At 46.6% G+C, this 19,043-nt stretch overlaps 6 protein-coding genes across 6 annotated transcripts; 3 read left to right on the top strand and 3 right to left on the bottom strand.

Annotated features, from left to right (window-relative positions):
* Window positions 1–7,526: 7,526 nt before the first annotated feature.
* On the bottom strand, window positions 7,527–10,505 carry LOC117579340. The gene is made up of 7 exons (XM_034265165.1): window positions 9,416–10,505; window positions 8,705–8,828; window positions 8,528–8,613; window positions 8,312–8,470; window positions 8,175–8,258; window positions 7,896–8,115; window positions 7,527–7,822 (listed from the first exon to the last, which is right to left on the bottom strand). Exons 1-7 carry the CDS (start codon window positions 9,488–9,490, stop codon window positions 7,683–7,685), a joined length of 888 nt encoding a protein of 295 aa, XP_034121056.1. The 5' UTR covers window positions 9,491–10,505; the 3' UTR covers window positions 7,527–7,682.
* Window positions 10,506–10,595: 90 nt separating this feature from the next.
* Window positions 10,596–12,824, top strand: LOC117580054 (beta-alanine transporter). The gene is made up of 3 exons (XM_034266291.1): window positions 10,596–10,708; window positions 10,765–11,570; window positions 11,630–12,824. Exons 1-3 carry the CDS (start codon window positions 10,614–10,616, stop codon window positions 12,814–12,816), a joined length of 2,088 nt encoding a protein of 695 aa, XP_034122182.1. The 5' UTR covers window positions 10,596–10,613; the 3' UTR covers window positions 12,817–12,824.
* A 266-nt stretch (window positions 12,825–13,090) lies between these two features.
* LOC117580430 (glutaminyl-peptide cyclotransferase-like protein) lies at window positions 13,091–14,286 on the top strand. Its single transcript, XM_034266986.1, has 4 exons — window positions 13,091–13,544; window positions 13,597–13,707; window positions 13,763–13,973; window positions 14,026–14,286. Exons 1-4 carry the CDS (start codon window positions 13,164–13,166, stop codon window positions 14,202–14,204), a joined length of 882 nt encoding a protein of 293 aa, XP_034122877.1. The 5' UTR covers window positions 13,091–13,163; the 3' UTR covers window positions 14,205–14,286.
* A 120-nt stretch (window positions 14,287–14,406) lies between these two features.
* Window positions 14,407–15,801, top strand: LOC117580428 (glutaminyl-peptide cyclotransferase). Its single transcript, XM_034266983.1, has 4 exons — window positions 14,407–14,568; window positions 14,635–15,036; window positions 15,098–15,467; window positions 15,526–15,801. Exons 1-4 carry the CDS (start codon window positions 14,470–14,472, stop codon window positions 15,705–15,707), a joined length of 1,053 nt encoding a protein of 350 aa, XP_034122874.1. The 5' UTR covers window positions 14,407–14,469; the 3' UTR covers window positions 15,708–15,801.
* Window positions 15,709–17,081, bottom strand: LOC117580429 (ribosome biogenesis regulatory protein homolog). Its single transcript, XM_034266985.1, has 4 exons — window positions 16,871–17,081; window positions 16,550–16,802; window positions 16,001–16,491; window positions 15,709–15,940 (listed from the first exon to the last, which is right to left on the bottom strand). Exons 1-4 carry the CDS (start codon window positions 17,017–17,019, stop codon window positions 15,799–15,801), a joined length of 1,035 nt encoding a protein of 344 aa, XP_034122876.1. The 5' UTR covers window positions 17,020–17,081; the 3' UTR covers window positions 15,709–15,798.
* A 44-nt stretch (window positions 17,082–17,125) lies between these two features.
* On the bottom strand, window positions 17,126–19,003 carry LOC117580424 (carcinine transporter). The gene is made up of 3 exons (XM_034266979.1): window positions 18,299–19,003; window positions 18,055–18,247; window positions 17,126–18,003 (listed from the first exon to the last, which is right to left on the bottom strand). Exons 1-3 carry the CDS (start codon window positions 18,939–18,941, stop codon window positions 17,223–17,225), a joined length of 1,617 nt encoding a protein of 538 aa, XP_034122870.1. The 5' UTR covers window positions 18,942–19,003; the 3' UTR covers window positions 17,126–17,222.
* Window positions 19,004–19,043: the final 40 nt, after the last annotated feature.

Raw genomic sequence — 19,043 nt, 5'->3', positions numbered from 1 at the left:
AGGGTTATTCAGTTGCACGACAGTTGACACGTGTCTGAAATTCATGGCAAATGTCAGCTCATATTTTCAAATGGATACAGAGAGAGATTTTTGTGAACAAAACTTTCATTTGGGTTAGCAATTTTATTGAATATCAGAATATCCACAGAATATCCCTAGGGCACACAGATTACCGTTAACTACACCTTTTTGTTTATCAATTTCCAAAGGTAAAAATTCATCAGATAAGCTTTTCATTCCCTTTTTATTTTTGTTTGGCATCCTCTCCGATTGGGTCTCCCTCCCGCTGTAGGTTTCATTTGGAAAGCGGATTATATCACGGATACAAAAATGTATACATTTATGAAATACATTTTTCATACAATTCCTTTATCCAAAAATGTGTTGTAATTTTGTTGCCTGGCAATGCCAGAAGCTGCAACGCGTGGCCCATTAGGAGCGAGCAATTTTCAAATGGGGCTGGGGAATTTTTCCATTTAGGAAATCTCTCTGGATGGCAAAATGTCGTAGGATATCCCTTGATGCCAATCTCTCATGGACGAGTGCCTGTTTTCCCCGAACTCTGTGCAGAGATAAGGAAACCCTTTCCGAGAGTCAGCGAGAGAGAGTAAGAGTGTTTTTATTAGCCTGAGGGGCGTGCCATTATTTAGCGGCATTTAATTCTAAAAAAAACCTCGAGATGGACCCACATGATAAGAGGCTACGCCCTCTGCCTGGCCATGTGTTTCCCCTAGAAACTTTCAGCGTTCACGAGTGCCGTTGTTCCTGAAAAATAAGACAAGTTGTTCATGTTCTCGTGTGTGCTTAAAGCCTTTTACGTGAACCGCATACGAGTACACGCCCCAAACGCTCATGTTACTTTGGCTCTGACACCGCCATCCTTTCATGCTCTACAAATTTTTTCTTGGGTTCCGTTGAGCCGTTCGCTGCTGCTGTCAAAGGAGGTTTTTGTTTGATTTGATATGTCTTCGGGCGGAGGCTTTTCACACCCACAAACAAATGTCTTTAACTGCTGTCTCACGCACAGTCTGTACACGCAATTTCGTGTTGACACTTTTGCATCCTCATTCGTTTTTTGTCTGCTTTTGTTGCTGCTGCATCCGCGAGCATTGTTGGTGCTGCTGCTGCTGCTGCTTCGGCTTCTGGCGCTGATTGCAATTGATTTGCTTTGCTTCGTGCCATTGAAAGAGAGGGCGAAAGAGCACGAGAAAACTGAGCAAAACTCATTAAGTATACGACATGTTCGGCGTGTGTATTTTGTTTAAATTCCCATGTTTATTTGCACTACATCCTGCAGACACAACTGCTGATGAATGGGCAAACATTCCGCAGTAGATTGGAATGTCATTGGCATTCGCGTGGGTGCACACTGCACAACAGACAAGTGCTGCTGCTGGGGATAAACCCATGTTTAGTGCCCGAATGCAAGCCTGTGATTACCCTAGACAGCATCGATCCTTAGTCGGCTTGGCTACACATTCCAATTTGAATTTCACATCAAGTGTCTCGTTATTTGGTGCTAATCAAAGGCTGCTCTGCGAAGGCCTTATCCTTCGCTAATAATGGCATGCCTTTGATGCTTTTTTCGCTTAGCATAGCTCACGGGGAGCCTCATTAAAATAACAGCAACGGCGCCAAAATTATATTCAAATCGCACGACAGGTGGCCAGGTGGAGTATCTTATCTGTTCATAAATACAAAAATTGAATTATAAATACATAAATACTCCTGCATAACCCGCACAACCACAACCCACAGAGCTCATACTCTGTCCACTCCTTCGACGACATTGATTGAACAAATGTTTACATCGAAAGTTAATTAATTAATTTAAAGCCTCTGACATTGGATGTTCTGACTGGAGGCTGCCTGGATTGCCATTCAATATGCTAATCGAATAGCCCACGAGTTTTAATTAACCATGAAAACCATTCCCACAGGCTGACAGACAGCAACAAAATGAAGTTCGCACAATTTCCCAGAAACAGGGCGAAAGTTTGCAAACTTCCCTCCGTCACTCCGTCTTTAAAGGATCAGCTTTAATGTGGTGTGTAAATATATGGATAACCCAAATAAACGAGGGCATAAATCGTATTGCGATGATGCGATGCCATGCTGGCTGTGATCCGTGTGGGTTGTGCTGAGTAATACGAAGCCAAAAAAGGAGGAGGACATGAGGATGAGCAGTGCCTTGCGTGGTTTGGCCATTGATTGATGGCCGCAGCGCTTGCAAAAGGGAAAAAGCTATTTATAATATGTTTATTATTTATCATGCATGCTAATGCCAATATATATCCGCACACATACAGTCGGGTTCATACTTGTACATCAGTTGTATTGGTCTTTCTTGTTTGTGTATGAAATTTGATTGAAACTAATGGAAGCGCACGCCAGGCCAGGCATGAATGGCATCCGCAAATGTCACCCAACGGGACACGTAAAACCCATTCAAATATTAAGTTTATTCTGCACTTCCCACACACCGAATCGCCGGGAAAGATGTTCCCTAAAATGGCACCGACTTTAAGCCTTATTTTCGACTGCTTTCTTGTTAAGTACATCAATTGTCAACCCTGCTTAGTTTCAAGTTCATTGACTTGACTTATCATTTATTTTAAATTTCCTTTTTAAAACAAGATGCTCTTTCTGCTTCAACCGACCTGCCAGAAAGGCACATTTCCGCTTTCCCTTGAGACATTCAAGGGGCGAAAAGTCCTCCCCATTCTCTGCAGAAGTTCAAGTGGCACTCGCGTGCTGTCAGGCCAAAGTATTGACAATGAAATTCAAATGCAAATAAAAGAAAATAAACACAAATAACTAAAATGACATTCTGGACTTTCCCAATGAAAGATCTACACGCAGTGCGAGTCCATGTGGCAGTCGAGACTGGTCCATCCTACCTATCGTCCAGTTTTAGTTTGTGTTATCAGATGGGGAACGCTGTTATGGCCGCAATTAATTCGCAGGGAAATTGTGGCCAAGAGAGGGAAGGGCTAGCAGCTTCTATTTACTTTTTGCCAGTTGAGCAAACAGTTTCAACGAGCCGTTAATGAGGGGGGAGGAGAGGGATGTGCGGAGGGCTGCCAACGTTAGCTCTTTTGCGAATTTTCCAGTTAAACACATTTTGATTTCCCGTAGATTCACTTTGTGCGAAACAACTAATGGAAAGTTCAGTGGAACTGGACTAACGGCATTGTTATCTTTTACTTACCGCTCCTTAAGTTGATTAGCCCTGATTAAATGAGAGGATTTAAATGCCTCGCTCATTGAGTTAAACTTTATGGACCCACCTTTTGCCTTTGGGTTGCCGTTTTTCGCGGATTCCTTGCAGAAATATTAATCGCTTTGCACCCTGCTGCGGACTGCTCTTTGTGGATTTATTTACCCACGAATCCCGTTGTCCTGACAACTATGTCAGTCGAGGTCTACCCCTTAAAAGTGCAAGGTATATTGCAAGATTTACCAAAAAAATAGGGAATGACTTGAAGTGAAAATGATTTTCATATTTTAAATGGTAGAAACATTTATTCAGATTTCCCTCTGTACTTCCTGGTACTCACATATTATTCATACCCATTAAAGGATGTACATACACGTACAGAGTAAGCACACCGTCCATCTGCAGACAATGCCATAATTCTTATTTGCCTTTCCATGTCCCATTTGCAGCGCAGACGACGAGTTTCAAATTAAAACGAATTCAAAAAAAGCGAAAAGGAAGGAGCTCGGCTGGCAGGGATCCCCGACAGCAGGTTAAAGACAAAGTAAATAATTTCAATTTGCGTTCTCCTTCAAGGGTAATACCAAAAGGTAAAGAGTTCCCTTTGACTTGCCCAAACAAAAACACTGCAGAATAATGGGAACTTGTCTGTCGCGAAGGTAGTTCATATAATATGAGATATCTTCGTACTTGTAGTGGTTCTTAATGGGGAAAAAAGAATTTGTTTACGGCTCCTGGACAGCAGCAGAGCGGATTGCGCCTTGTGGCGGCCCAGCTGGCAACCCTTTTACTGCTTGTCAGAAAAAAGGTCAGAGGTTGTGTCTCTTGTTTTCGAGGAGCACCCGCGGCTTTTCTTTTCTTTGAAGCAGCGCGAGGAAAACCGAGGCTCATTCAGCAGACTGCAAATAGGCCTCGTTCACATGTAAAACATGTGTTTAATTTCTGTAGATACATTCCAGCAGACATGGAGAGGTGTCATTGAAGCAGCCTCCTTGGAGTGTTCTGGATGTTCGCAAGATTGATGTCAGGGCCTTGTTCCGCATAATTTACTTGCAGGATTTATTGCTGACAAACTGCCAAGCTGCCAAACCTTAATGTGAATGGCAGCCCGAATTATGTCCTAATTATTTGGTGCCTTCCCATCCAGCTAGGCCTCCTCCGAGCACCTTTAAAGCGGAGAGGCAACATTAAAGTGGCTTTTCCCCCCGAAGCTGTTTATAGTTTACGCTCTATTGAATTCTGTTCCTAAATAACACATTTGTAAGCCATTTAATGATGGTATTTCTCATTTAATTCGCAAGAAATGTCTCCATGCTGTAATGAAAGTCAGTCAGCAAGAACTTCATGAACAGGCAACGGATTACTTGAAGCATTTAATATTCATTGAGAACAAACATAGCTACATCTTTCATGGTATCCTGCACTGCTCTTGATGTGTGAATTAACTGCATTTGATATGCTAATTTTCTAATTGAGAGTATATCTACGTGCACGCACACACGACATGCTCGCATAAATCTCCATCAAATTTCCACTCTAATGAAAAGTTTATATCGGTCGAGAGGCCACAATGCACACGGCGTATACGCAATAAAGCGAGTGACAAACTGCCTCTTGCCTCTCGTCAAACATCAAGTTTTTGGCCAAAATGTCGGTTTACTTTTTGTCCTTTTTTAAATAAACACACATGCATATAGTACACACACATTCATGCCCCTACCCGGAGGGTCTGTCATGTGCTATACATAAATTAGACAGAAGTGTAGGGATCTGTGAGGCAGAGGCAGTGAGGCAGTCAGGCGAGGAAAGTCCTGTCAGCTTTTATGCCTTAACTTGTCTTAAAGTTGTCAATACTTGTACGAGTATTGCGACTGTGCGTGTGTGTGTGCTGTGTGGAAAATGAAATTTAAACATTTAATTCAAGGCTAGAAAACGAACAAAGCAAATGTGGGCCAATCTCACATGTGGTTTTACCATAAGTTTTCCGATTTCCTTAAGGAAAAAAACTTTTTCCAAATGAATGGTTATACAGAAAAAGTTGGACAGTCTTTGTTGCTGTTGTTGTTGCTGATCGTTCTGTGATGGTGAATTTTCAAACTTTTGCATTTTTCGTATCCCATCAAAGATGTATTTGGCAGGAAACCAGGGGACAACTTTCGACTGCACGCCAATCACGTTCGCCCGAGGCGGGGTTTGCAGGGGTTTCTGGGTTACTAAGGAATTCCATTTCACTTATGCCTTAATTGAATTTTCACTTAAGCAGTCAAGACGCTTGGCAAATATTGCCATTGACGCACTCAGGCGCTAATGGAAAACTCATTATCCTGCCAACAGACAGGAGGCGGCCACCAAGTGTACAGCGAGAAGTAGTCGCAGCCATCTTAGCAATTAGATAGAGGAGCACTGGCTCCTTTTTGTTATGTGTGGCTAAGGGAGCTGCTTATTGTCAAATGTGTGTGTGTGTGGGAGTCCTGTGGGTTCTTGTATTGTGACTCCTCCTAATTGCCACAAAACAACAACTTTAAAGAGCCAAGTGGCTGGTGGCTGGTGGTTGGCAGCCAACTGTTGACTGCTGATAAAACTGAAAGTACGTGCCGTAGCACATCATATCTTCCCCCACCCAGTGTAACCGCAGATGCAGAAGCACTACTCGTGCTGGCATTTTCCACGAATGCAACAGTCGAGCGTCGGGGCATGCCCAAGAGAATTTACTTGGAATTGCATAGTTATTAAAAATTTTATTGGGTCTAGAGTGCATTCCTCCATAACTGCCACATGCGAGTACTCTCTTTCATATATCCATGGTTCGATTTAATTAACAGATTTTCTGTTATCTGGAAAATTATTGCCCGTTTGCCCGTGGTTCATTCTAATTGAATGGCCTCCGATTGGCTCTCCTGGTGTTTCGCCATCAAAGGCCACAGGCGTTGGCCAAGCGGAAACGCTGGCTATTTGAGAAATTTTTGCAATGGCTGCCTGTCGGTTTTTGGCCAGCAATTTGTTGGTTAAAAAAAAAAATAAATATCAAAAATCCACCAGCACACACTACAGCAAATCCCCGCTCCCCGCTGTTTATCAACATTGTTTGTGCAGGAATTTTGCTGGCTACTCGGGAAATTTGATATTTGTCTAGCAGACTTTACAGTGCATTCCGCCACTTAGGAATCCATTAAGCCGGGATAGATATATAACTCACTTTGTAGCACAATCCGTGGCTGTAATGCTGTGCCTGGGGGGACTGTGTCAATATTTAAGCTGAAAATGCGATTTTGCACAAAATTAATAACAGCTTTGGCTCTGTGTCTCTGTCTGCTGACAACGTTTCACTTTCACTTTGTTCATGTGAGTAGTCCACCTTTGACCCTGCTGCTTTTCAGTGGCATCCAAGCATCATGGAATCCTGTCGGTTGGGGGAAGCAGCAGCATCTGCCACAGTAGTGCCTTTTAACAGCCGGGAGCAGCTAGACAACTGTTTGTTGTGCGATTGGTCCTCACTTTGTAGTAGCTGCTGCTGCTGCTCCTGCTCCTGTCAATGACAGTTCTATGTGTGTGGCCATGGACCCCACTCAATTCTAGAACCATTCATCCGCTTTCAAGGAAACCAATCCCTTGTTAGTCGGCCCTGTCCTGTCCTACAACATCCCACCTGAGGGTTTAATTAAGAGTGCCACTTTGGTCGAGTGATTAAGTGGCTTTTAATGACGCTGCCGCTGTTGGTCACCTGCTGAACTTTGTTGCCATTTCGCTCCAACGAAGGGTATTTAATTAAGGCTTTAAAAATATAATTCGTATATAATCAGCGCACCAACTAAAAACCACTTAGACCATCATCCATGTTTGACTTTTTCTCGGCTTCTGTTTGTCAGCCTTTGCCAACAGTTTATTAAGTTTTTAAAGTCTGTTTTAAAAGTCTCTTTTAGGGTTTGTTTTTTCTGCATCCCTTTGACCGCCGGCGGCTGTCTGGTTGGTTGGAGCTCAAACATTTTGAATAAATATTGTAATTTCCACGACTGTGGGGCTATTTACTTGAATGCGTAAATAGTTTTCTGCATCCCCTTGGCATATTCGCTAAAAGAATTTCACACCATAATGCCACATTCTACTATACAGAAACATAATTACAAAAGGGGGTTTCCATTGCCACCCTCTATCTAGCTGTAGCTCCTCTTTGGATTGCTCTTTCCCCTTCATATTGCTGTATTGCTCTTTGGGATGCACTTTCCAAGAAAGGGACTGATGAGCAGGGAGTGCCAAAGAGGAATAAAAATGAATGCAATTCGTATTGTATTTTTTTGAAATTGTCCTTTTTATTCTCGCATCGCATCGCATCGCATCGAATCTTGCATCACATCTCCCCTCAATCATTTGTAAAAATATCTCATCTCTGAATAAAATTCCAAGTGGAATTGCTCTTATCTGATGGGTGGGAATGGGAAATGCTCGTTCCTGGCATTACCTAAGCTCAGTGTTGGATTGCTGTCGCGACTGCCACAGGATCCAAAGTAATTATTGGTGTTTCCACCTGCTCCAGTTCTCCATCACCCGAGTCGGGTTCCGCCACACTGGAGCCAGGATGGTCCGAGAGGTGACCATTGATGTTGCCTGTGGATTCATTGTTACAAGTTTCAGATAATTGAAAATACCCGTGGCTCGACCATAAATCGTTGTTGGTTACCTGCTCTAGACTGCTGCTCCTCCTCCTCGGTAATGGTGGAGAAGTTGGTCAGCCGCTGGGAGGTGATCAGGGGACTGGCGGCACCCATCAGACGCCGCGACTGGCGCTTGCCATTGCCGGATGCCTCGCCCAGCAGCTGTTGTTGCTGCTGCTGTTTCTGTTTCTGTTGCTGCTGCTGGGATTTGCTTAGTTTCTCGGCTGCTGTAAACACCACAATAGGCTGTCATTTTGGTGTTAGTTGGGTTGGTAAATAGACTCGGGGGCCACCGAAATACTCACCGATGTGGCGGGATTCTGCTGCAGCTCCGCTCGTTGGGCCCGATAGGCCTGGTACTGCGAGATGACGCACAACAGACAGTAGAGCTTTACGGAAAAGGGTATTAAAAGCTGTAATGCCATAGCTAAAGCCCACTTACGTTGAGGCACAGAATGAAAAAGTCTATGGTGAAAATGAAGCCCACAATCGGATCGAATATTACGCGACGGGATAGCGTCAGGTGTATCAGGTGGGAGCACTCGATGAGCAGATCGGCCAGCATGAAGCATATCCAGGGTATCAGCAACTGGCGCTTGTTCTGCAATCAAACAAGAATTAACCCAACAAAAACAGGGGAATGCCGCAATCCACTCACCCGACGTAGACCAAGTATCATCAGGCCCGAGGATAGCACCATCAGCAGGGAGCAAAACAGAAACAAAACGTTGAATATCACAGTCACTGCCAAAAGAGAGAATATAAATCACACGTAATTGAGTCGCTCTCTCGATTGTTGGTCTGTGGGTGGTTCCGGCACCAGGAGTAGCCTCACCTACAGTCACATCGCCCTTCTCCAGTATGCTCTCGCCCGCGGGCTCTGAGCGTTGCCCCAACAGAAACTCCTGCTCCTCGCGCACATAGAACAGGAACATCAACGTCGAGAAGCCAAAGTAAACCTGTATGGTATAATGTATAATGAAGGCAAAAACTTTGGTGTAAGGAATCTCCCCATCTGCCACCCCTCATCCGCTGATTGCATGCAATTCGACTTGAATGGGATTTATGTTAATAAACTCGCTTAAGGAATACGTATAACATACGTAACTGAGGAGTCTTAGGCTGCATTCGATTCGTATTCAATAAATTATGAACATGTTTCTGGGATTTAAGTTAAGCGAGCGAGTTCGAGATTTATTTGAGTTGATTCCCAACAGTTTTCCGCAGGACTTCTCTGAGAATTCCGATGAAAAAACTTCTCCAAGTTTAGTTTTTCCCGGGAATTATGAGAGTTTTCTTTAGCAATGGAGGCTTACCTCCAAGAATTATTAAGGGGTTTACTTGGAAATTATTATTGTATTAAGCTAAGAAATCAAATTTTCTTTTAGTTAAATCCTTTAAAGTTTTTTCCCACACTTCCCACACTGCTCCTACAACATCTTGGTTAGTAAATTATTAAGTATTTGTATACCTTCATTTGTATAATTAATTGCGCAATTGAGCATCAGAAATTATTCAGAAAGTTGTGTCTGCACCTCGCACATACCAGCGTATAGATGGCACAGGCGTAGCTGCCCATTCGCACATTCTTCCAAAAGCAACAAGACTCCAAGATGGCCATCTCTTTTTCTGTGTGGGTGTCTCTCACTTCACTTTCGCTGGGATAGCAGCAGCATTACACGAGGACCAAAGGGAGAACGGCAGCCGCCACTTTCACTGCGACTTTCCACACTTCTCGCTTGAGGGGCACTTTGTCTGCTTTCCCGCCAAACGGATAATTTGAACCTTGGTAGAGTTTCTTTCCGTATTCTTTTATTTATTTATTTCTGGGGGTTTGCTTTGGCTTGTCTTGTGGGTATTCCGTTTCGCAGATAAATCTGTCTAAGATATTTTGTGGCCTGGCATAGCCGCCGCCTCGCTTATCGTCGGACACTGACACATAATTCCATATACAAGACACACAGATTTATGAGACTGATTTATGTGGCACGACCGGGCATATTTATGTGGCCAGAAGTGTTCTTCGACCTCAGCACGAATCGTTCCGCGGCGAACCGTTGCCATTGAAAGTCGCGTCAGGACTGAGACGCGCCTCCTTCTGGGTGCCCAAGAAAAGTGGCTTCAGTTTCGAAAGTTCCCATCGCTTTTATGAATGAAAGTTCGAAATGAATGGCGTAGGGAGTCGTGGCAAGGTGTCCGTGGCAGACGCATGCGCCGCCATCCGCAGCCAGCAAGAGCAACAGGCGGTTACGTGCGTCCTGCATCCTGTGGCTGGGGCATACTAAAGTTGCCTTCCTGCCAAAAGCCACAAAAATGTGTGCTGGCATTGCCAATACAGCAAATTACGGCCAGGAATTAGCGCACGAATGGATTTGTGAACGCGTTTAATTAACATCAAGAGTGCCGCCTGCTCTGCACTGCAGGCGGTCCAATGAATCTCCTATGAGTCAGCCGCAGGCCTGGCGTTGGCGCCGGTGAGTCGGCGGGATTGTGGGCTCCACTTGCGGAAATGATAAGAACAGGATGTTCATGCAGTGGCCTGTAAAGGTTCCAAGTCATGCCGAATAAAGGATATTTCGGTGGGTTAAACAGGGCCTTAAACTATTGAGAGAAGAATATGTACAAAAAAAATCCCAGAAAGGTTTCATCCAGAAACAGTATAGTCAAAGGCTACGAATTTTCTCATTCACAATCAAAGAGTCAAGCTTTAGCTGTCATCAGAGATAAATTCTGTACATTTGGCTATGGAAAATAATAATAATAAGCAGCCAAATAAGAACAAAGACGACAAAGATGGCCGCAAGAGAGTCAGGAGCGAGAAAATCAACAATAAAAAGTCGTAAGTCGGTGCAATCTTTGGAAATACGTAATTCCCATTGGAAAGTCTTCAAATAGATTAAGAACCAGAGACACCGGCCAACAGGCTGGTCAATCATTGGAGGAGCTTCGCGTGAAATATAATGAAAAAATCGATTCGAATATTAATTTACCCTCACCGGATTCAAGGTCGGGAAATGTGTCGCGCCAGGGCTCGGTGTTTGTGGATCTTGGACAGTTTCTGGACTTTGATGATCTGCTGCCGCTGATTGGAGAGTTTGGATGGTTCCAGAAGCTGCTCTTCATCTTCATGATACCCTTCTGCTTCATAGCCGCCTTTGTATATTTGGGTCAGATATTTATGACGCTGGCGCCGCATAATTATTACTGCTTTGTGCCGGAGTTGGCGCTGATTGACAACGAGACGGAGCGCATGGAGCTCTCCATACCACGGGAGAAGGATGGCTCCTACAGTCACTGTTCAATGTACGACGCCAACTATACGGCCATTCACTTTGCTCTCAATCGCAGCATCTATCTGAATATGTCCTGGCCAACGATACGCTGCCAAGCTGGCTATGTCTTCGATCCGGTGGAAATGCCCTTCCGCACGGCCACCATGGAGTTTGGCTGGGTCTGCGACAGGGATTACTTTGCCACCCTCGCGCAGATGCTCTTCTTTTTGGGCTCAATTCTGGGTGGTCTTGGCTATGGGCGCCTTGCCGATCTCTGTGGCCGCATTACGGCTCTGGTTAGCAGCTGTTTCCTCGCTTTGGTCGGCAGTCTATTCACCTCGTTGGCTCCTAATTTTGTGGCCTTTGCGGCCACACGCGTGCTCGTGGGCGCCTCCTACGATACTTGTTTCACCATGATCTACATTCTGGGTAAGCAGCAGACGACACAGTGTTCCATTGCAACTCATTGTGTACTCCAAATCCTACAGTTCTCGAGTATGTGGGTCCCAAGTATCGCACGTTTGTGGCCAACATGTCGCTGGCCATCTTCTATGCACCTTTTACCATGCTGATGCCCTGGCTGGCGCTGAGCACCTACAACTGGCGCACATTTTCAGCCTTGTGTGCCATACCCATCAGCCTGTCGCTGCTCTCCTTCTGGCTGCTGCCCGAATCGGCGCGTTGGCTGGTGTCTGTCGGCCAGATTGACAATGCCGTGGAGCTGTTGAAGCGGGTGGCACGGCGGAACAACAAGACGGTGGCGCCCAGCGTCTTCGATCACTTCAGATTCAGCTGCCAGCAGTTCTACAGGGAGGAGCTGCAGGGGCGACATTTCGGCATTTGCTCGATCTTCAAGAAGCCTCGCATGGCCCGTTATATGGTGCTCATGATTCTCATTTGGATGGCCATCTCGCTGGTCTACGATGGACATGTGCGGGCCGCCAGTGTCCTGGACATGCACAATGTCTTTGTCTTCTTCAGCATTGCCTGCGCCACAGAGCTGCCGGGCAACATTCTCGTTATCCTCACTCTCGATCGCTTTGGGCGTCGCTGGTGCGCCTTTGTCTTCACCTGTTTGAGTGGAGTCTTCAGCCTCGTGGCTGCTGGCACAAAGAACTCCAAGCACATGCTGGGCGCGGCTCTGGCTGGCCGCTTCTTTGCCAACATCTGCTACAACATTGTACTCCAGTGGGCGGCCGAGGTTCTGCCAACGGTGGTGCGTGCCCAGGGTGTCTCCTTCATCCATACAATGGGCTATGTGGCTATGATGATGTCGCCACCAGTTGTCTATCTCTCCAGCGTCTCAACCTCCCTCATGCTGCTCATTCTGGGCATTCTCGGCCTGCTGGGTGGATTCCTCGCACTTTTTCTGCCCGAGACCCTCTACCACGATCTGCCGCAGACACTTAGCGACGGCGCTGACTTTGGCCGTGAGCAGCGTATCTGGCATGGACCCTGCTGTGGTCCGGGCTCGAAGCGTGTCAAGAGACCCCAACGTTTGTGGCATCAGGGCTCAAGTCTGCGAACGATCTCCCGCGATGAATTCCGTTCCACCAAAATGCATCGAGTGGCGAGAACGCGGGTAGCCCCGCGAAAAACGCAGATTTCCAGCCAAGACACGGTGGCCGCAGAGAAAATGATTCAAACCTATACCTTTGAGCATGGTCAAAAATGATAGGGAAATCTTGGAAGAAGCCTGGGGGATGTCCAGCTGAAGAACTCCACACAGATCTATTGACTGATGTTTGCTTGTAGGCTGTTAAAGTTTAATTAAAAACGAAACTCTGATTCGCGTTCGATTGTTTTTTTCTGGCATGTCCAACACATCGGTTCCACTTTAATGTCCGTTAACTTTTTCGCTACCAGCCAGACACTCGTTGGAACACAATCAGTTGAGTTTTTCGGCTCTTTGCAGACTGCTTGCAGAACCCCGTTTCGATGTTAACTTGGATTGTGACGGGTGTTTGCCTGTTTTATTTGCTCGTCAACTTGCTGCTGCTGCAGTGGGCAGTTGTGAAGCCTATGGCTCAGTTCAGCAACGATGAGCATCACTTGAATGCCACACTGGCAAGGATCCTGAAGCCCCGCTGGCCCGGCAGCTTGGGGCACTCGCAGGTGCGCGATTTCCTCCTGCAGGAGCTGCATGCGCTGGGCTTCCACACGGACCGGGATGAGTTTGTCGATGGTGTGGCCTTCACCAATGTGATGGGCATCATCAATCCGGAGGCAATGAATTTTCTGCTGCTCTGCTGTCACTACGATACTCCACACTTGACCGATGTCGCGGGTTTTGTGGGTGCCACCGATGGCGCAGTGCCGTGTGCAATTCTCCTGAACATGGCCAAGACTTTGGGCTCCTATTTCAGGGAGGAACTGCGGAAACGACTGGACATTGGTTTGGCAGTAAGTTTAATGGTTCACTGACACCTTTTGTGGTTATTTGTATTCCTTCCAGCTGGTGTTTTTTGATGGCCATGAGCCAATGCCCAGCGATCCGCAGAAATCCAATGTGCTGCGCGGCTCCAAGCGATTCGTCCAAATGGAGACACTGCCGCTAGAGAGCATTGTGAGTTGCTTAAAACAAAATAAACTGGAAATAAGTTAAAAGATCTTCCCCTTAGGAGGTTGCCATTGCCTTGAACTTCATTGGTGCTCCTTCCCAGGCATACATGAGCCACTACGACAGCACTTACAGACTGCACAATCGCCTGGCGGAGATTGAGCTGGATCTGCGGGAATCGGGACAACTCTCCCAGTGCCATTTGTTGTTTCAAAAGCTAAAGGATCACGACACTGATCTGCCCGACGATCATTATCCATTCCTCGATGAAGGTAACCTTTGGTCTATTAATTGATTATTTTATTTAGAACATTGTGTGTCCAGGTGTGCCCGTGATGCATTTGGCACCTTACAGATACCCGGAAGTGTGGCATACTGCGGAGGATAATACCGAGCACTTGCACTGGCCAACTGTTCTCAATATGAACTCAATAATGCGACAATTTGTTTACGAATACTTGGAGAAGCATGATGATGATACCACGTACCGTCTGGATAGTTAAATTGAATCCAAATTGAACTGATTTATGCAAAAAATTTCTAGATATCCATTAAACGTTAAGCGAGGTCATGCATAGCGATCAATCGATGGGTTCGTGCATCCGCTAAAAGCTCCTCTCCTCTCTGATCTCTTTTGTTCTCTTTACGCCAAAAGAGACGGAAACAACCGAAAAGCCACTGGCAAAATCATAAAGCGGTAAAGATTGTTTTTCTGGCGTCGCGCCAACTCAATGCGACGCCAACCTCCAAAGGTTACAGTTGTCAAAGATGGAGCTCGTTTTCACATCGCTGCCTTTGATCTGTGGCTTGTTCTGCCTCTGCCTCAGCCTCTGGCAAGCAAAAGCCCAGGCCCAAGCGGGCGGGAATGTAAGGGAGCATTGTGAATCATATGGTAAATCACAGTTGGTGTGTATTCACAGATTTAAATTTCAGATTGCCTCGACATGGACCGACGATGAGGCGCACTTCAACCGAACGCTCGACTCCATTTTGGTGCCACGCGTCGTGGGCAGCCGTGGGCATCAACAGGTGCGCGACTACCTGGTGCAGTCGCTCAACGGCCTTGGCTTCCAAACGGAAGTCGATGAGTTCAAGCAGCGTGTGCCTGTGCTGGGAGAGCTAACGTTCGCCAATGTCGTTGGCACGATCAATCCGCGGGCTCAGAACTTCTTGGCCCTGGCCTGCCACTACGACAGCAAGTACTTTCCCAATGACCCTGGATTTGTGGGCGCCACAGACTCGGCCGTGCCCTGCGCCATATTGCTGAACACAGCCAAGACGCTAAGCAGTTATCTAACAAAAGAGTTTCGCAACCGTAACGATGTTGGGCTAATGGTAAATTTTTGAAGCGAGACAGAGCCGCGTACCTTGACTAATGGTTGGGTTTCCTCTGCAGCTTATCTTTTTCGATGGTGAGGAGGCGTTCAAGGAGTGGACCAACGCTGACTCGCTCTACGGATCCAAGCATCTGGCATCTAAATTGGCTCGTAAACCCACCAGATCACAGTCGTCGTCTGCTGGCCAAACACAGCTGGCACCGCGTAATATCGATCGCATTGAAGTGCTCGTTCTGCTAGACCTCATTGGCGCACGTAATCCCAAGTTCTCCAGCTTCTATGAGAACACTTACGGCCTGTACTCCAGCCTGGTGCAGATTGAAAAGTCCCTGCGCGCTGCTGGTCAGCTGCAGGGCAACAATAATATGTTTTTAAATCGTCTATCCGGAGGCTTTGTTGATGATGACCACCGTCCGTTTTTGGAGGAGAGTAAGTTTGTCTTCACATCTCAGATAATTCCACAATTCTGATCTGAAATTTCCTTCAGATGTGCCCATTCTGCATTTGGTGGCCACTCCTTTCCCGGACACCTGGCATACGCCACGGGACAATGCCGCCAATCTCCACTGGCCATCCATCCGGAATTTTAATCGCGTTTTCCGCAACTTTGTCTACGAGTATTTGGTGCGACACACGGCTCCCATCAATTTGCGTTTCTATCGAGCATAGATTAGGGTATGTCTTATGTCTATCCTTTTATTATTCATAAGTGTATGCTGTTTTGCGTTATTAAAAGTGTCCTAAGGCCTTTGATTATCCTCTAGCGACGTTTGCGCCCAGCCTGGGCCTTTTTGGCAGGTGCACGCTGGCCGTGGTTGCCCTTGGGCTTCTTGCCCACCGCCTTGCGACTGCCCTTGCCCTTTGGCTTGGCCTTTCTGACAGGTCCACCCTCAGCCTCGCGCCTGTTGAAAGAGTGGTTAATGTTAAAGTTTCTCATGATTGAGTCAGGGTGGGGAACTTACGCCAAGCGATCTTCTTCCTTTTGCATTGATATCGCCTTGTCCACATTCAGCTTGGGCTTCTTGTGCAGCACACTCTTGATGAGATCCAAATTGGCCTCCCTCTCGTTGCTGGTAATGTGGGATGCCTTTCGCTTGCCACCCGGTATCAGTTCCTTTATGCCCAGACCACGTGCATCCTTCTCCTTGGGCAGCTTGTTCTGGAACTTGCCGACGGAGGCCGTCGAAGACTTGGCCACGGTAACCGCCGTCAGCAGCTGACTGGACGAGGCAGCTTCAGGACCCAGATAACCACTGCGCGGCATATCGACCTTCCTGGCCCGCACAATGTTCTTCATTCGCTGGATTTCGTTCTTGGCCACCTTCTCGTTGCGCAAATCAATCTTCTTTTGGAACATGTCTGTGTTGGGATCCGCATTCTGAGGCACCTCCAGGACCCAGTCCTTGCTCTTCTCAGCCTCGACATGCTTGAAGCCATATGTGGGCACCCATTTCTGCGAATAGCCAAAGATTAGTTTCATTTCCGATGAGGTCATTGCGGGGGCAACTTACATCCAGCGTTTCATCGTAGGTCTTCTTGTCGCGCTTCTTCTTGGTGATGCCCTTCTCCTTGGCAAACTTCTCCCATTTGGTGAGTGGACGCGGGCCAGGTACTTTACGAAGACGCGGCAGGACTGTGGTTGGTTCCGGCAGCTTGGCTACAATGCTCTCATCCACACGCTCGGTGGGCAACTCCCAAATGGCATTGAGCAGCAGCTGGGTGTTTTCTCGGGTGAGGGCAGTCAAGTACTCCTCTCTGTTGTCCCTGTGAGCAGTGAAAATTTGCATGTTGTACCGGTGATTTGTGAATTCCTAGGAAACACATTCTCATACCTGAGTTCCCGGTCATCAAAGTCGTTGGGATCTGTAATCAGTAGTGTTCCCACATCCAGGCGGCATTCCAGGTGCTTCTCTACTGTAATTGGTTTGTATTTTTCCAACTCCTTTTGGTGTTTGGCTAAAACTTCTTTGACAACATCCATTTTGAGGAGAATATAAACAGCAATTCTTTTTATACACGTGCTGTTTATAGGGATGTGAAAATTGATATATCAATATATCGATAACAGGATTTGTGAACAAATATGTACGATATTTGGTTGCGATAAGTGGCGCACATGGTCGCATTCGACTATTCAGTGCTGTAAAACGAAAAAAAAGTGCGCCTGCACAGTTCTGTGAATTATTATAATTTCTTTTTACGAAACCAACATTTCTGCTGCCAACGAGTTTCCGCTTCCTCTATTGTCTGCGGCAGAGCAACATTTGTGGTTTCTGGCAAAAATAAGACCAAAACAGCTCCAATCACCGCTAGTCCGGCTAGTATCTTCATGGGCAACGATGAGGAGTAGTCACTGGAGTACACCACAAATGGCGAAAGTACCGCTGCAGCGGCTCCCAAAATGTGTATGAGGGAAAGTCCTTGGCCCCGCACCACTGTCGGAAGGATCTCCGCCGCCCACTGCTCCCCCACGTTGTATGCAATCGTGACGCACAGTCGACCAAATATTGCGGCTATGGCGATGTCCCATTCTTTGGTCAAAAGACTGGCCAACAGGCTGCAAATCGAGCAGAGCAGTAAAACCGTAAACAGCATGATCTTGCGACCCGTGCGATCCATGAGGACCAGCGGAACTAGTCCACCCGGCAGCTCGGCCAGGTTTGCCAGTGAGAAGGAAATGAATATATCCGTCCCCACATTGGTGATGATCCTCACATGAGCATCGTAGACCAGCGCTATGATCATCCAATTGAGGATCAGAATTAGCACAATACGGCCCATTCGGCAGCTTTTGAAAATTTCCAGAAGGGTATACTTTTTAGCCAATTGCTCCTCATGGTAGGCCACTTCGCTGCACTGCTGGAAGGCGATAAGCACATCCTCAGGTACGGTTTTCCCATTATTCTTGGAAATTTTTCGGATTATTTTTAATCCCTTCTCAATTTTTCCCACCGACAGGAGCCACCTGAGGAAGAGCTACTTCAGTAATGCATGGAAATGGAGAGAGAAAACTTACCTTGGAGATTCGGGTATTATCAGGCACATTAAGATCAATATAATTATGGGCACTGAGGTAACCACTGCAAAGGTTCTCCAGCCGTTGCAGGCATACGCTATCCAGGGGAGCACACATGCACCCACCGTGTAGAAAGTGGCCAGCGAGAGGTTGGCGGTCAGCGTACGATATTGAGGGCCCACAGTCTCCATCACTAGGATGAAATGTCAGGATGAACTACATAAACCATTGAATGTAAACCCACTTAGTATATAGATGGAGGTAAAGCAGGTATCGTAGGACCAACCCTGCAGCACACTGGCCGCCGCGAAGGTGTAAAAGTTCGTGCAGGCAGCACTTAGAAGGCCGCCCGCTAGGGCACATGCATTGGCCAGAAACAGCGCGGGAATACGGCCCCAATGATCGGCAACGTATCCGATTGAGAGACAGCCAAATATGGATCCCACAAAGCCGGCAGCGATCGCGTAGCTGACATAGTCATCCTTTTGGCAGACCCAATTGTACTGCGTGGAAATGGTTTCATATGGCACCTGAGACTTGTCGTACATCCAGCCGTCTCGGCACTTTGTCGTTGGCCAACTTTCATTTGCAGTTGTGGCATTCGAGTGCAGCTTAAAATCGACATCGTACATGGAACACCGCTCGTACACACCGTCCGCATTTTTTGGTATTCCCAGTTCCATTTGCTTCGCTTTCGGGAGACCCTCCAGTTCTTGAATGCGGCACCAATGATTTTTGGGCACAAGTAACATAAATATTTGAGCCAAGTATATGAAAGCGAACATAAAGGCAAATGGCATCATGTACAGGAGAAGACGTTTCTGATAGGCGCCAAATTCTCCGATGTATGGTAAAAACTCATTAAAGTCCATGCATTTCTCCGACATTTTGAAAACGATTTGCTCGAGGCGCCAACTTGATAATTTTGATTGTTTGGCAAAAGCATCCCTGATGCACATATGTGTGTATGTGCCCGCAGCGACTGATAT

The sequence above is a fragment of the Drosophila guanche genome, unplaced genomic scaffold, assembly GCF_900245975.1.
Source record: "Drosophila guanche unplaced genomic scaffold, DGUA_6, whole genome shotgun sequence".
Taxonomy (NCBI): domain Eukaryota; kingdom Metazoa; phylum Arthropoda; class Insecta; order Diptera; family Drosophilidae; genus Drosophila; species Drosophila guanche.
This window is presented reverse-complemented; position numbering and strand designations above follow the sequence as displayed.